The sequence below is a fragment of the Poecilia formosa genome, unplaced genomic scaffold (assembly GCF_000485575.1).
Source record: "Poecilia formosa unplaced genomic scaffold, Poecilia_formosa-5.1.2 Scaffold48, whole genome shotgun sequence".
NCBI classification, from domain to species: Eukaryota; Metazoa; Chordata; class Actinopteri; order Cyprinodontiformes; family Poeciliidae; genus Poecilia; species Poecilia formosa.
The window spans coordinates 2,136,322-2,152,382 of record NW_006799987.1 but is presented as its reverse complement, the minus strand read 5'-3'; the positions used below and the strand labels follow the sequence as shown (position 1 = coordinate 2,152,382).

Below are 16,061 nucleotides of genomic sequence, written 5' to 3'. Positions count from 1 at the left end.
GATCACGTCACCCTGCCGGCGCTGGCAGGAGTTGATGGGAAGAGTTCAGACAGCAAATAATGTTGCAATGAAAGATAAATTCTTCAATTATTATTGCCGTTTTATTTATTATTTTATTTTATTATTTTAAAAATACATTTCTAATTAATTTAATTTTCCATTATGCAAATACCACATTTTGCAAGTTTTTCTACTTCCATTTGGGTCTAAACTGCTTCTAAAAGCAGCCCAAGAGTTTTTTTTATTATTTAAAAAACACCACCGAGCTGTTTTTGTTCTTTTTAGCAATAACTTCATATTTTCTAGAAAATGAGCCGTTTCAAAAGCCTCCCAAACATTACGTCTCAATCAACAGGCATGACACCGTTACCTAGCAACCCCAGTGGAACTCCGTCCGTTACCTAGCAACCCCAGTGGAACTCCATCCGTTACCTAGCAACCTCAGTGGAACTCCGTCCGCTACCTAGCAACCCCAGTGAAACTGCGTCCGTTACCTAGCAACCCAGCATGTTTGGTCAGCTGGTTTGAATGCGCTGTACGATGCCTGATGGAAGAGACAGGTGTTTTCTTGTTGCCTTGTCACTCATTACATAGCCGTTTGCTTCATTATTCAATCAGCTTTTTTCTTTAAATATTGAACATCTTTTCACACTGATCAGTCCATCCAGGATTTTGTGATTGTTTTTTGGGGGATTTTTGTAATAAAAAATCACAGATTTTGTGGCGCTAATTTGGAAAAATTTGTGAGTAATTTTTATAATGTTTGCACTAATGTATGATGTTATATGTGACTTTTTATTAATCGCTGTATTGGTTATGGACTAGTATAACGTGACATCAAGTAAACATGTGGCAGCAGTCTTAGTTAAATTCAATGTTTTTGGCCAATTTTTAGAAAAATTAGAAGTAAAAATCAGAAATAATATGAGGATCTGTTTGTGAATTTGTGAAAAACTGGAGGGACGTATTGATGTAATTTGGAGGGCCACATTAAACGCTGCGGTGGGCCAGATTTGGCCCCTGTGCCTCAAGTTTGACACATGTGCCATAGACCTATCCCAACCTCTTCACGGAAGCGAAACAGTTTTCCTTTAATAGTCAAGTTTCCTGTAGAACCGATCATCTAAACCACTAGAGGTTTAGTTAAACTTGTTAGAGGGTAACAGTGACCGCGGCTCCACATCGGGGTTTAGTCAAATTCCTGTGTGACGGTGGAAAAACATCCAGACGTCATTTCAACAATGATAAAAGCGAGTTGTTGACAGAAGGCCGGCCCCGCCTCTTTTTCTTCTCTGAACTTTTGAACTCTGAGCTTGATCTTAAATCAGCAGAAAAGAAGAGAAAAGAAAGATTTTTGGAATTTGAATCCAACATTTCGCTTACAGCATCGGAAAAATGTTTCATTTAAGTGAAATAGTCTTTCCTCTGCCTACAACCCCCAGAATGCTGTGCGGTTGTGGCTCGGAGTTCAGTGAATTTTCTATCGCAATTTATGCTGTTATTGATTTATTGTCCAGCCTTAATAGAGGAGATTAAATATTTCAGTTTATTAAAACACAGAATCAGGTTTCAGTCGTCTTTGTTAGCAACAAATTACATAACATTCCTAACCTGCCTAACCAAAGCCATTAACTCAAACATGCGGCTGCATTGTTGTGAAATGCAGATTTGCCTGTGTTGCAACGCTTTCTACTGTCTGAGTGGCGTGAAACTGAATAAAACACGTCCAAATGGATGAATGCAAACTCAGGCATCGACTCAGGTTTTCCATTGTTGACATGAACTATCAGGATCAGATAACTTTAAGAATGTATGACGATTATTACGTCATTTCCTCTTTTGCAGTCCAACTCATAAATAACTCTGCACAGGTCTCTGCAGCCAAAGAAATGCAAATCTGATTTTCTAGGCTTATCTGTAGGAACTGCGATGCCATTTAAGGACGCTACCTGTGACGAGCACAAACAAGTTTTCAAGCTCTTGCCCACATGGAGGCGATCTGAATGCACAGCAGCTACGCAAGTAGTTTGTGAACTGATGTGAAAGTCTTGAGCAAAGACAGGATGTGTGATGTCGGTGCCCCTGTGGCGTAATCCTCCGTCCTCAAACTCTTAAAAATACACATGGTGGCAGCTTCCGCTTCCTGTCCAGCAGCTCAGACTCCGAAGATGTCACTCAGCGCATTAATATTAAATACTGGTGAATCAATAGTTGAGTTGTTTCAGGTTTCAAAGAATACCAAAGATTTCCGAAGATTTTAAGAGAGAAATTGCACATTAAGCCAGAAAAACTAAATAAAATTCATAGTTTTCAGATCTCAGGTATTTCTACAGCAATCAGCATTTCCACATTGGTTTCCATCCTTTTTATAGTAAAGTTACTGTCTGCAAAATGTCTTTTTAAAGTTTTCAGCAGCTTCCCTCTGACAGAGGCTCCCTGAGCATCTCTGCAGGAATCTGGACATTTTTCCTACAGGGTTCAGGATCTTTCTCTGTGTGGCAAGAGCAGAGGGGAAGTTTCAGAAACGTCACCCTGCGTCACATCTTGTCCTGGAAACGGAGATGTCACAGCGATGACAGCAGCCGTGTCACATGCTGCATTGCGACGCTCCTTCCTGGTAGGAAGAGACGGCTGCAGAAAAACCAGCCGGTATCTCTGACAGACGGGTCTGATGGCGGTGAGCCGAGCGCTGATCAGCAGTCAAGATTTAATGGGAGGAAAAAAACTGCAGATTCACTGAACTCAGCTGTAGCAAAATGTGTAAAACAAACATAAAAAGGGCAAAAATGAACACACAAAGTTCTCTGAATGAGACTGAAACGTAAATCAGGAGAGAACAGCTGCATCCAGTACGAATAACCAGAGATCAGGATTTTTTAAAAAGCCAAAGATTACGATCAAGAGGTTTTTCTTTAGAAAACCTGCTATCTTGTGCAACCACTATGGAGTAACGTTAGCCCATAATAAGTCTGCATTGGACACACTGAAATGAAGCCAGATCAGCTAGCTACCAGATCCCTGCTAACGACGATGCTAGCCAAGTGGCTAGCAGCATCACGTCTAGTGGGAGTCTGACTAGATCACGATTAAAATCTGGTTTTTGGGGCCATGATTAGGCCTGTCATTACAACATTTGCTGGATGATAAACTGGTCTGATAGTGGAAGCAGACCAGTTTAACGTAAGTGAAACGTCAACACTGCTGCCTGACAGCATTTCTGCATAAAAAACACGGACGTAAACTTCTGTGGCGTTCCTGAAGTGCTCAATCTTCATCTGACACGTTCGGTCTCCAAAGACTAAAAAGCAAAGAGTCCAAATGTTTCCCTGCGATGAAGACGGAGCAGGTGGAATGTCTCAGAATGTACCTTTTTAAAAATGGAGGTCGACAGCGAATTGGTTTTATTCCTAAATATCAGTTTTGGGACATTTTATATTGTGATTCTCAGAGTTGATTTTTTGGCCCTGCTGAGAAACATGTTCCTTTACTCTCCCTCAGTAATATTAGTGCACATCTTTAGACCTTTAGGGTATTCTCTGGAGTCTTACATTTATTTTCATACCAAAGTCTTTCATATAAACCTTGTATGATTTCAGGCATCGGCATTTTCAAGCAGATTTCTCCAAGAGTTGCCTCCCATTAAGGGGTTAAAAAGCTGTAAATTAAAGCTTCCCTTGCAGCCCTCAAACTTGCCTATGGTTGTTGAATAATAAAAAAAGTCAAAGGCTTCAGCTGGTTTCTCTTTCAGTGGAAATGAAATCCTCCCAACCACGCAGAGAGCACACATCATTAGAAACAATGACGAGAGCCTCCGTTTCACCGAGAGCCGCTGAAGCATCGGAGCAGCTGACAGACATGTTTGGCTTCTGCCAACGATTCAAATTCCTGGGAGTCAAAGCTTTAATCCGGGTCAGACCCGTTTGGCTGCAAAGCGGTTTTTCTCTGACACAGATTATGTCCCCAGGGGAACCAGGCAGACGCTTGTTTCTGCTGGAGCCGCTCTGAGCAGCAAACAAAGCCACTTAAGAGCTACTGAACGGCTCAAACGTTTCATTTTCGTAAAAACAAAGGTTTCTCATGAACACTGGACCTATAAAACTGTCAATATCTTAATACTAACATGCCCCAATGGCACCAGTTTCCCCGTCGCTTCCAGCCACAGGTCCAGTTAATGCAAATGTATCTGATAACCTGTAGCTGCAAACATGCTGGAGCCGCGTCGCGTTACTCAGCAGATCGTTCTCCACGGCACAGCAATGATCCGCCTGAGCTGAGTAAGTGGCCACATTTATTCAGTTTGGACCAGCAGCAGCGGATTAAATGCTGAGTCATTTCTTAAAATGCTGAGTCATTTCTTGGCTGGGCCGGACTTCGCTCCTTTCAACACAGATGGATTTCTCCTCTCGCTGCAATGATTTGCTTCCCTAAATACGGGGTTATTTTTTTCCTCAGAGGGTTTTTAAAAGACAAAAACGTGTTTAATCCTGAGTTTTCAGTCGGATGCATCCACAGGAGCATCTAAACGTCTCCTACCTGTGCAGGTGTGTGCTAATGAGCCCAGGAATGAAACGATTAATCAGATTAATCACCAAAATAATCGTCAACTAATGCAGGAATCGATTAACCTTCAACTGGAGTATGTGGTTCAGAAAAGGCAAGTTTGCTATAAACAACAATATATTCAAAACAGTAATTAATCCAAAACTGTGCTGGGGCTGAAACGATTAATTATGATCAATTAATTATTAAAATAATCATCATCTAATTTAGTAATAGATTAAATGTTACTGGAGCATGCAGACTTGGAAAAGGACATTTACTGAACAAAAACAACATAACCAAACTGAAATTAGGCCAAAACTGTAGAAATAATGTATACATTTTGCATTTACAATAAAAACATGTTTATTTTATCTGTAAATACGTTTCATCTATAATTCCTCAACGGGTACAGTTTTATCTTAACCTGGTTCAAATTCACTAAGAGAATGTCAATAAAATGTTTTTCCTCTTTAAGAAAGGAATTGAATTGTTGGTTTATTTGTATTTATTAATGAATTTTGAATATTGTATAAAAAAACTTAAATTAAAGCTTTTTCATTAAAAAAAAAGAAAATCTGCCAAATGCGCCAGTTGTTTTATCTGATTAATCGTCAGAATAATCGATAAAATTGTTAGTTTCAGCCCTGAACTGTACAAAAACATGTAGAGATGTTGCAAAACAGAAAAGGCAAAACATTTGATAAAGGTTTGACTTGAGTGAATATAAATGCAAGCCACACTTTCCAGATTTCTCTCCATACAGAACTTTGAAACATATCCTTTATATTTCCTTTCATTCCACAACTGTGAACCAATTTAGGTTGTTCTGTCACGTAAAATCCCAAATACAATAATTGAGGAAGGTAATAAGGTGTGAAAAAGCTGGAGGGTGTGAAAACCTCTGCGCTGAATCAGCTCGTTTAACTTTAGGAAACACTGAAACCTCCAAAACAAAGACACTTCCATGTTTGCACAGCAGATATAAATGCTGAGGAAGCATGAAAAGAAACACATTTAAGTAATTTTGTTAAATAATCTTAAAGTTTGGTCTCCGACAGGAAGCATTTCTTTACTGTTTGCTGAAGGAAGCTGCAGAAACCTCAGAGATAAGGAAGTAATGCAGATAAACCACCGTCGCTTCAGTAATTCATCACACAGGATTTACAAAAACAAGAAAACTTATTTTGGTTTCCAGAGTAAATTTCTTAGTACACTTATGTGAGCTTAACTTTTTCACCAATTAATTAATTTGTTTATTCAAAGATCCCATTTAGTCTGTACCACACTGGAGACGCCTCTTCCTGGGGTCCAAACACAAACACTACAACAAAATCATCTTTACAAAAAAGACACAATGAAATAAATTAAGACACAAACTAAATAGACTTGATTTGTTTTCAAACTAACATGGAATATCATTGACTTAAAACAAGTTCATATATTTTGCTGAAAAGTTACTTATCACTTTTTTCTAGTGTGCCATAATACCTGCACTAGGAACCGGATCAAACATGCTTGGTAAAATGTTGTGTTTTTGCAGCGTATCCCATAAAAGCCTCTGATCACAACCTGTAGTTGATTCAACACTCAAATCACCCAAAACTGCCTTTATGTGAACACAAAGATTTCTATAAGCAGAAATTATCGAGATTATTCACGTTAATTATAAGAAACTGAAATTTCTCAGACGTTGGAGCAGAAAAATCTCATTAGTCTGAGAAAAGTCAGGAGACTCTACAGATTTCAGGCTGTTTAGGACAGCAGATATGTGAGTAGGTTAAACTGCAGCAGCTCGGGCCTGAGGGGAAACCGAACACCTGAGGAGCCGAGGCCCTTCGCACAACAGGCCGCCTGTGTGCGTCCACTGTGACCATCAGAGTCTTTCTGCTGGCTGCTTTTGTGACTGGGAGCTTCTCACAATGGGTCTGTCTGCAGGGAGCTGTGTGTGTCTGCATGGCAGCGTCTGAGTGAATGGTGTTCATTCTTCATCCAGCAGGTTGGTCGCCACCTGCTCAACAGCCGTCAAGCATTTCTGAGATAAAATGACCAAATGGGGGAAGGAATAAAGGAAAAAAGGAAAAAACTCTCAACTTGTGCAAACAACTTGCTTTTGACTTGTTCAGGGCTCCAACCTGTAAAGTCTTAGGTAAGCATATCATCAATGGAAAATGTTAATACAGGATTCAAACTTGTAACTTACACATTTTTAATGTGGGTGGGTGGATGGATATATGGGTGGGTGGATGGATGGATATATGGGTGGGTGGATGGATGGATATATGGGTGGGTGGATGGATGGATGGATGGATGGATGGATGGATGGATGGATGGATGGATGGATGGGTGGATGGATGGATGGATGGATGGATGGATGGATGGATGGGTGGATTAGTGTTGCTGTTTTGGCCAATAACCAGGTAATTAAAACAACCACGCCGCTGCTACAGCTCCGTGATTCAGTTAAATTCCCCACAATCCTTTGCTGCATCACTGTCACATGACCAAACATTTCCTCTCCTTTCCCACTCATGAATAGAAGCTGCAACAAGGTGGAAATTAGCATCAGTTGTTTTACTTATTGGAGCGATACCGATATGTTAAAACTGACCGATACTAATGTAAATGCTGATGTATCGTGCAGGTCTAACCTTTCGCCTGGTTTCCAAGGAAACAAACCCAGAGCAGCTCTGACCTCCATCTGATCGTTCCCAAACTCACCTGATGCATTCACAGACTGTGAGAAATGCCATTGTTTGGTTCTGATGCATTCAATTAACAGGAAACAAGTCATATTTTCAGGATCACACCTGCAATTGATGAGAAAGTTGGTCTTTTTTCTTTTCTGACTGATTCACTTATGCATCACAACCCAGAAAAGCTTATTAGCTGCATGTTGACATTAGCAGAAAACATCCGTAAGCAGTTTCTGTTCGTCTTCTCCTCCAGGAAGACGACGCCAAAGTGGCACAACAAGTGAAACCGTCTCTAAAACTGTGACGCAGAACAGCAGACGGGTGACGCGCAGCTTTTAGCAGTAATATAAATCTGAGGGAGGAAATTAAACGTGGGCATTCCTGTAAAACGTGTCTGAAACGTTCTTCATAAACCCGGCTACAGAAAGGTCCAGTAAGCTCTTAAGCCCTTTCTCTAAAGCTGCTCAGCTCTCTGCTCACCGTTTCATTCTTTCCCAGCTGAATCAGCTACCGCAGTTTACAACTGCAACCCACTAATGAGAGTAAATATATCAGCTGGAGGCTCGGTGACGGGCTCACAGGCCGGCCAGCTCAACACAGACACCACTGTCCCACTTCCCTGACCTTTGAGCTCCAGTTGCACACAAACCATTTCAGATATGGTGCAGCACACCAGCGAGGCGTTGAGACAAATATAGGTTATCTAATGGCAGCCTGCCTCATTTTATACCCATCATGAACGGTTGAGCCGGCCTCAGCAGAGCCTGGAGCCGCTCAGCACCGTCTGGTGAACCGGACGGCGCGTCGGGACAACGAGTCCACCGGTCCTTCGGTGGTCCAGGGAACAAAAGGCCTCCAGCCGACATGCTGGTCTTTTTCAGAGAGCGCACAGCTGCACATGTGCTCACAAGCAATAACCCACACCCACGACATGACTTCCCTTTTATTCTGTCTCACACACACACACACACACACACACACGCACACACACACACGCACACACACACGCAGCCTCATGATGAGCCCCAGGCTAAACAGTACGTCTGCTCCCAAAGCTCTGCAACAGCAAACATGTTTGTTGCAACTTCCATGTTGACTTTCTAGAGCCAACTCTAAAAAATCCTATTCTGAGACCATTAAATAAATATAATCAAAACATTTTATCTTCTACTTTCCAGCCTCTCGTAAACATCTGGCAACTTTCCTCCAACTTCCTGGGACATAAATACAGTCTGACACATTCTTCAAAGTTGGAAAGACAAGAAAACATTTCATTGGAGTACGGCAGGCTTTTGATTCATTTTTTGTTTTACTTTTGTTGAATAATAATAAACATGGAATACCTATCCAGTGAAACATGTAAAGAACAGTTGCACCACATTGTCTTTATTATTAGAAAGCAAGAACTTATAAATCCAAACGTGCAATAAAGCGATGTGCTGGAGAATCCTGCAGCGTTGGACCTTCAGATGCCCCCATAAAGTCCAGCTAGTCTTCAGCCTGGAGCCCACATCAGCTGGCTGGACCGCAGTCAGGCAGCAGGACCCCAGTGTGGCCCCTGTTTTTACAGAAGTAACAGCAACTCTTCATCATATCTACCAACACAGAGAAATCGACTCCAGCCCTGAGAGGGGAGAAACGCCGCAGCGCGAGCTGCTGGCTCTGAAAGCGGCAGCAGAACGCGACTAAAGGGCGCCGTCTGGATCCAGGATGGAGATGAAACCCAGAAATCAGTTTGTTGGTGGAAGGAGCAGCTCAGGTTTGGGCGAAGGCAGAAAATAACTTTTTTATACAGATTTATTTTAAGAGTCGTTAAAGACTGACTTCAAAATTTAGGTGCATCATCAGGGCAAAAACTGGATTCCTGGAAGTAGTAAAAACACAAAGCAAGAGCAAAACGCATGTTTTTAAAGCTAAATAAGCAGAAAAATATGTTGGTGTTTTAACACAAATGCAGGTTTTTAACTGAGGCTGCAAACAACAAAACTAGAAATAAAATGAAAACTCAGAAAACCTCCCTCAGAATAAAATATGACATTTATTTAGCAAGACAAATAAAAGCCGACAAGATTTAGAAAGTCAACAAATAAAACTATAAGTGTCAAAGATTTATCTTATTTCCTCTCTCAAGAAATCATTTAGAAAATCTAACTGAAATGGCACAGGCCATTACAGAGTTAAGAGTTTTTCCAAATGTCAGATTGTCAACATGTTGGCTAATGATTAATGATGATTTTTAGCCATTTAAATTTTCTGATATTCAAACTTTTACTGCTGCTCAAAACCAGAGCCAACAATGCAACCCGTCTTCAAAACTCCAGTTTAATCCATAAGCAGCCCTGCCGTTAGTCCTGCATCCGGTTCCTGGTTTTAGAGGAAAGAAATCATCTTTTCTTTGCTACAAGTGAGAAAACAGCCCAATTTCTCCACCATAGCAGAACATCAGGGTTTAAAATTCTGTGTTTGAATTTTAGCTCTGATATCCAGTCGCTTTGTTTGAATAAAACTTTTACCTTAACAGCAATAATAATATCAGATATCGATATCGGCCCAAAGATTCGCATCGGTCCAATCTTAATTCCAACCAATCTAATACTGAGCAATTATTTCAGGTTGATATTTTTAAATCAACCTGCTAACAACTAGCAATAATAACAAACAACAGACAAATTAACATCTGATATCAACTTATGGATAGATTTTGAACCAATAATGCCAAAAATTAGCATTTTTAATATATCGGTATCGGTTCTAAAAGTAAAACTGGGCCGATATTAACAATAACCGTTTCGTTCTTTTCTTAGTTTCGTGGTTTGGGAGGAGATTGGTCAGATGATCGGTAAATATCAGTTACCAGCCATATTATCAATATTAATATAATCTCCAACAGTCAGACTGAGACAGACCCAATGAAAATCCAACAATGTGTAAATATGGAGCACCATAACGTACAACAATTAGTCTCACAATCCAGAGACGACACCTTTAACTTCAGGGCTGGCCAGATTAAGCAATGGAGGGTTTAAAGATCAAGCTGCAGAGAGAACAAGCATCCAGACTGTGTGGGTTGTTGTGAAAGAGCTAGCTGCTATGTCATGAGAAATACGACTGAGTCATAACCCAACGCAGGCAACAACGTTTGCAGAAATACCTCTGACTGAAGACGAGCGATGGCTCCAACTCATTCAGCCTCACTGGGACAGAAATCCTTCACTTCCAGGGACAAAAACGCAAATATTATTTACGTAAACACACATGAAGCCAAACAGAGAAAACTGTGTGGAAGGAAAAAATATTTAGAAGCAATAACTTGAAGCGTCTTCCACACGGCCCCCAATGAAGCTCTGGTCCTTTCCCCAAGCATCACCCTTCCACCGCCGTGTTTCATAGGATGTATGATGAGCCCAACACCTGATGACTGGTCACTTTTATTGGTCTTCAGAAGAGAAACAGGCCCACAGCATCACAGATTCTCCACCGTACCCAAGCAGGACTGAAACGATTAATGATGATGAATCAAGTACTGAAATATACTAAAGTTAGTGACTAGTTGGTTACTGAATTAGTTTCATTAATAGATTAATCATGATTAATCATTTCATCTCTAATCATGATGTGGAAGCAGGAAGGGTGTACTTAGTTTTAACTTGGTTTTATTTCCATCTTGTCTTCACCTTCGTTTCGTTTCTGTTGTGTTTTCAAATGACTTAAATTTAAATCATTTCAGTACTTGCTAAAGTCTAAAACTGACATTTCACTTCCTGCTTTGCTAACTCTACAGCTCTTAAGCACCAACTCTAATGAAGAACCTTCGTTTAGTTGTCTTAACGAGGCAGAAATGTGTTTTTATCAGTGCGTGGTGTCAAACGCTTATTGAGCAGGACTGTTTTCCACCATCAGCCTCCATGTCTCCCTGTAGGCCTGATTCTGATGAATCAGCTGAAAAACGGCCAACCCCGAGGCCTTCTGTTCAAAAACGGCAGACATCAGTAAACGCACCGATCAAATGGATTAACGAGGACGAGCCCCTTGTTGCCATGGTGACGTTACACAGAGAAAACTGCCTGTCTTACCGGTTAAAATGCTCATTTTCTTTAGCACAAACTGAGTGAAAACGTTCAACAAAAGGAAGTAAAAACGATTAGTTTCCAACTTTACAGACAGAAAAATTAATGTAAAGTTACTTCTGGTTGCCATCAGCTTGGGTGTGGTTTAACAGCAAAGGTTCAATCCAGCTGCAACAGGTCTGTGTAAATATTAAACGCCTCCCTTCACCTGCTTCATATTTGAGTGTTAATGGAGCCTGGTGTGGACAGGAGGCCATAAAAATACCCAGGAGGAGTTTGACTGACTGGGAAATGCAGCTCCTTCTGCAGCTTCCCAACTTCTACTAGATGGAAAACAAACAGGAATAAATCAAAATGTAAAGAAAGTAAAGTGGTTAGAGAGGGTGATGGCACACCCCCAGAATATCCTTTAGAAATAGGAGAGGAAGCGTTCGGTGCTCTGCCAGCTGCAGGCCTGGGATTCAGCAGGAAGAAGGCCTTTTGTTAAAAATTCAAATTCAAACTATTTTAGGCCGGAGTGTCCCTGAGCTGGAGGCGGGCGATGCTTTCCACAGACTCCAGCTCCTCAAAATAAGCAACAGTTTCACTTAAATAGACATTTTTCTGCTAAATTATTCAACAACAGACAGATTTGTTGTTTGTAATCCGTTATTTAGCTTCTCTTGTTTGTCCAATCGGTGCCTCTCTGGTGTTTCGGGATGCTAATGCTAACTTGTACTTTCTGATCACAGTTTGTGTCGCCTCGCCTGCAGAGCCAGTAAAGATGCGTTCAAATCAAAACGCAGCGCTCTCAGAGGCAGAGGACGCAGCAGGCCAGCCTGACGAAGCACATTTAGCAGAGCTGCAGGTTCAACACGGCGGTGGGAGGAGCTGGGCGGGCTCGCATCAAATGGATTCATTATTGATCAGCAGAGAGAGGAGGTTAAAAGTCTGCAATGTTTCTGGGGTTTTTTTAAAACAAATTGATGATTAAATCATGCGTTTTACTTTGGCGGGCACCCTGTTATCCCGTTCAGGGATCGGTTCACGCCTCCCCTCTGCTCAAACCAAACCGTCCTTAATGAGATTAGCAGCTGCTCTTTGCGAACGGCAGACGGATTCTTCAGGAGCATCACAAAGACCCGATTCTGAGCTCAACGGATGACAGGGCCGCATCCAGAGGGCCCCCAAAGGGGCCCACTGACCAGCCAAACACAATCTTTGTTATTATGATCATCAAATAGACGTGCTAGCTCAGTATTGGCGCCATAAAAGTCACTCAAATTTGCTCCTTCCTATTGTAAAACTCATTTATTTTTACAAAAACACACATATATAAGTTGGTATGTAACTACCCAATTGCAGTGATGAGAATTTTGAAAAATAAAGTAAAACATTATGTTTAATTTTACTTGAAAATAAGTTTATTTATTCTTTTTAACCAACCAAAGAGTTCCAACCAAAAATCAAAAGATTTTAAGACGGATTTAATCAAAAATTTAAAAAAGGGTAATTTCAGAAGTTAAACATGCAATATGAAAAATATTTTTGTGTCAATGCTTAATATTGGCTGCAATGATTTTCAATGGGGAAAAATGTTCTACAATAAATAACATTAATTTTTGGCTTAATAAAAGCACAACTACAAGCTAATGCATTAACATTTACTCAAAGCATTAAAAGAGGAAGATTATTTTTAAAAATAACTCAATAAAGTTGAAGATGAGCAACTATTTAAATGGCCACACACACGTGTTTAAATGTTATTTTAATAATATATCAGCTGTAGGTGCTTTACAGTACATTTAAAAAATGACTTATTGAGTAATTCAGGTAAAAATTACTTTTCATGTATTTATTGCACAGACTGACACATTTAGTGTTTTTCTGCTTATTTTGATGATTGTAGCCAATTAAACTTAATTGGCTACAATCATCAGGAAATAAAAATCCTACACAAGCTCAATAAAAAAAATTTATACTTTTAAAAAAATACCAGGATTTTGTAAAGTATTTTCATTTCTGTGCGCTCAATACTTGGTTGGGGCTCCTTTTGCATGAATTACTGTGTCAATGCGGTGTGGAATGGAGGAGATCAGCCTTTGGATACGATGAGGATCAGGAAGTTGAGATTGCTTTGACAGCTGCCTTCAGTCCAGACACCTGAATTTACTTTGCTTCATAATACTCTCCACTATTTTCTTAATCACACTTTATCCTTCCACTAAACTTTCCATTAATATCTTTGGATTGTTTGCAAAAGTGTTACGTTTTTAAAAGTAGAAATGAAATGCCAACAAATGTCCTGTAGTAGATGCAACATTTGCTACTCAAAGAGTTTTATTTAGCTAGTGACCCTGGACTGATTTTGTGCAGCGACTGGACTGCAATTCAAGGATAAATTAAATAAATTAAGACAAAGGTAAAATTTTAAAATAAAATCTACTAAACAAAATGTTAAATGCAACAGAAAGTGATCATATAGGAACAAATCTACCGATTGACTTATTCTCTAAAGACACCTTGTTACGTCCAAGTCTGCTTTTGATTTAACTTGGCTAAATACATCAAGTGTAGAAAATAATATTTCTTGGCCTGCGAGTATTTTTGAACTGACGATTTCGGCCCACAGACTGTAAAAGAAACTATTCTATTTGTCTCATGAAGTATAATTTCAGAGAAACTGAATTTTGGGTTTTCATTACCAGAAATGTTTAAATGAATAAAACTAAGAAATAAACAATTAGATCTTCAGATATGATCAAAATGGCCATTGAGGACTGTGGTCAGAAAAATGGGAACCAACATCTCTGCAGATCCCGCACATGTTGGACATGAACTGTTTAGACTTTTAGCCTCTCTGCAGATCCCACACATGCTGGACATGAACTGTTTAGACTTTTACTGTCCCATGGTGTGGTGATATCAGCCTGTATTTAGTGGTAATCATAGCCAGACTGTCTGTGATTTTAAATTTACTTACGTGGTCCTGGTTCCGCTCGTTCCCAGGCAGTGCCGTCCGTAAAGACATTGTTCTTCCCTGAGCGAGTCCTCCAGGCGATAAATAAAAATAACTGGGGAATCAGTTTTTCCTTTTGTTCACACTTTGTTCCAAACAAGACCAAAAAGAAATCCAGGGTTAGGAGAAATAGGAGAAAGTCTTTACAATCCTCATTTCTTACAGTCCGTGAAGGCAGCACTGGTCACCCAGACGGTGATCCAGATTAAGGTGATCCGTTAAAAACAAACCGGTAACCTCCACCTCATGATGTCTCCAGCAGAAATACCCCTCCTCTAGATTAGCTCCCCTCCCACCCCCCACCCCAAACCCCCACCTCACAACCTCTACCGGATCATCTCCCTAGAACCGGGCCGGACCTTTAAAACAAACCCAGATCATCGGTTTCCATTCAGCTGCATCATCCCGAGGTGACGAAAACGAGCACAACATCCAGGAGGAACCGGGGGCTGATTCTGGGGGGAAACCGGGAGTTAATGCCTCCTGTTAGCCGGCTAGCGTGGCAAAAATCACGGCTCCGGTTAATTAAGGAGAACCAGAACCAGCTGAGGACGGGTTTGTGGACGCCGGTGGAAAGCCTCGGCCTCGGGATGTAAATCAATGACCAACTGCGGGTGTGTGAAAGGAAAGCGGCCGCCTCTGAGTCAGTCCGTCCCCCCGGATCTTCTCCTCGGTCCAGTCCGCCCTTTAGCTCCTCTCATTGTCGCGGTGGAAAGGAAACTCACCGGAGTCGGTTCTCTACGTGTCAAAAACGAAATAATTTGTGTTTCTCAGAGGTTAGAAGATTTTCTTTAATTTTAAAAAAGGAGGAGAGAAAACGGAACCTCGCTGCGTTCAGCCTCGGTGACAATAAGGGAGGGAGGGACGTCAGCAAGAACAGGCTGGGCTGCTGCCTTCAGGTGCAGCGCAAGAAAATCAGAAAAACCGCGTCCAAGGCTGATGCTGCGTTCCTTTATACTCGGACGTCCGATTTTCCGAGTTCAAAGACGGAAATAGCAACGACAATGCTGCATTAGATTTATTCTGAAAGTCACAACTCGATTGTGGGAAGATAATTTGTCTTATTGACCCAAACATTAACGGAACATGTTAAAAATAAATAAAAAAATACTAGCATGTAGAGCCAAGGGCTTAGCTATGTACTTTCTGAGGTGGATGCCAACACATTAGCAGCTGTAACTACAGCAAACAGTTCCAAGACAACAGTGATCTGCCATTTTTTAAAAACTTTTTATTTATTTACCAATAACTGTTTTATTCAAACATACACACATGTCCTTCTTGTTCTTATTAGCATCCTATTTATGCTGTCCTCCATTTTAAACATACATGTTGTTTAAGTCCGACTCTGACACAAGTCATCTGGAAACTACCGATGAAAGAAGAAACAAAGCGACCGGCCATTTTACTACTAACTAAAGCTAACCTGAATATTTACTATTCTAGTATTTTAAAGACCAAAACGCATAAAAAAGTACAAATAAATAAATAGCAAAGAAATATGGAGCTAAACTAGGGCCATAACTTACAGTGAATAGATAAAATTCATGAATACTTGAGACTAGGGCTGTTGTAAACGAATATTTTAGTAATCGAGTAATCTATCGATTATTCTTACGATTAATCGAGTAATCGGATAAAAAAAAATATATAAAATGAAATATTGGTAAATCTGGCATAATACCGGTGTTACTATCAGATATCAATATCAGTCCAATTTTTCATATTTGAGCATCCCTAACAGTTGCTTTTTTGTAGTTT

The 16,061-nt window shown here is 40.4% G+C and overlaps 1 protein-coding gene across 8 annotated transcripts in view; it reads right to left on the bottom strand.

Moving 5' to 3' along the window:
* The window catches only part of mark4b (MAP/microtubule affinity-regulating kinase 4b), a 59,106-nt gene extending 43,917 nt beyond the window's left edge, over window positions 1-15,189 (bottom strand). For 3 of the 8 annotated variants that reach the window (XM_016671699.1, XM_016671701.1, XM_016671703.1), the window contains exon 1: window positions 14,265-15,186. In XM_016671699.1, coding sequence (XP_016527185.1) covers window positions 14,265-14,312 — 48 coding nt within the window. In that variant the 5' untranslated portion in view covers window positions 14,313-15,186. Of the gene's footprint in view, window positions 1-14,264 lie in introns of all 8 variants that reach the window. The other 5 variants (XM_016671698.1, XM_007552449.2, XM_016671700.1 and 2 more) reach the window with 3 other exon arrangements.
* Window positions 15,190-16,061: the final 872 nt, after the last annotated feature.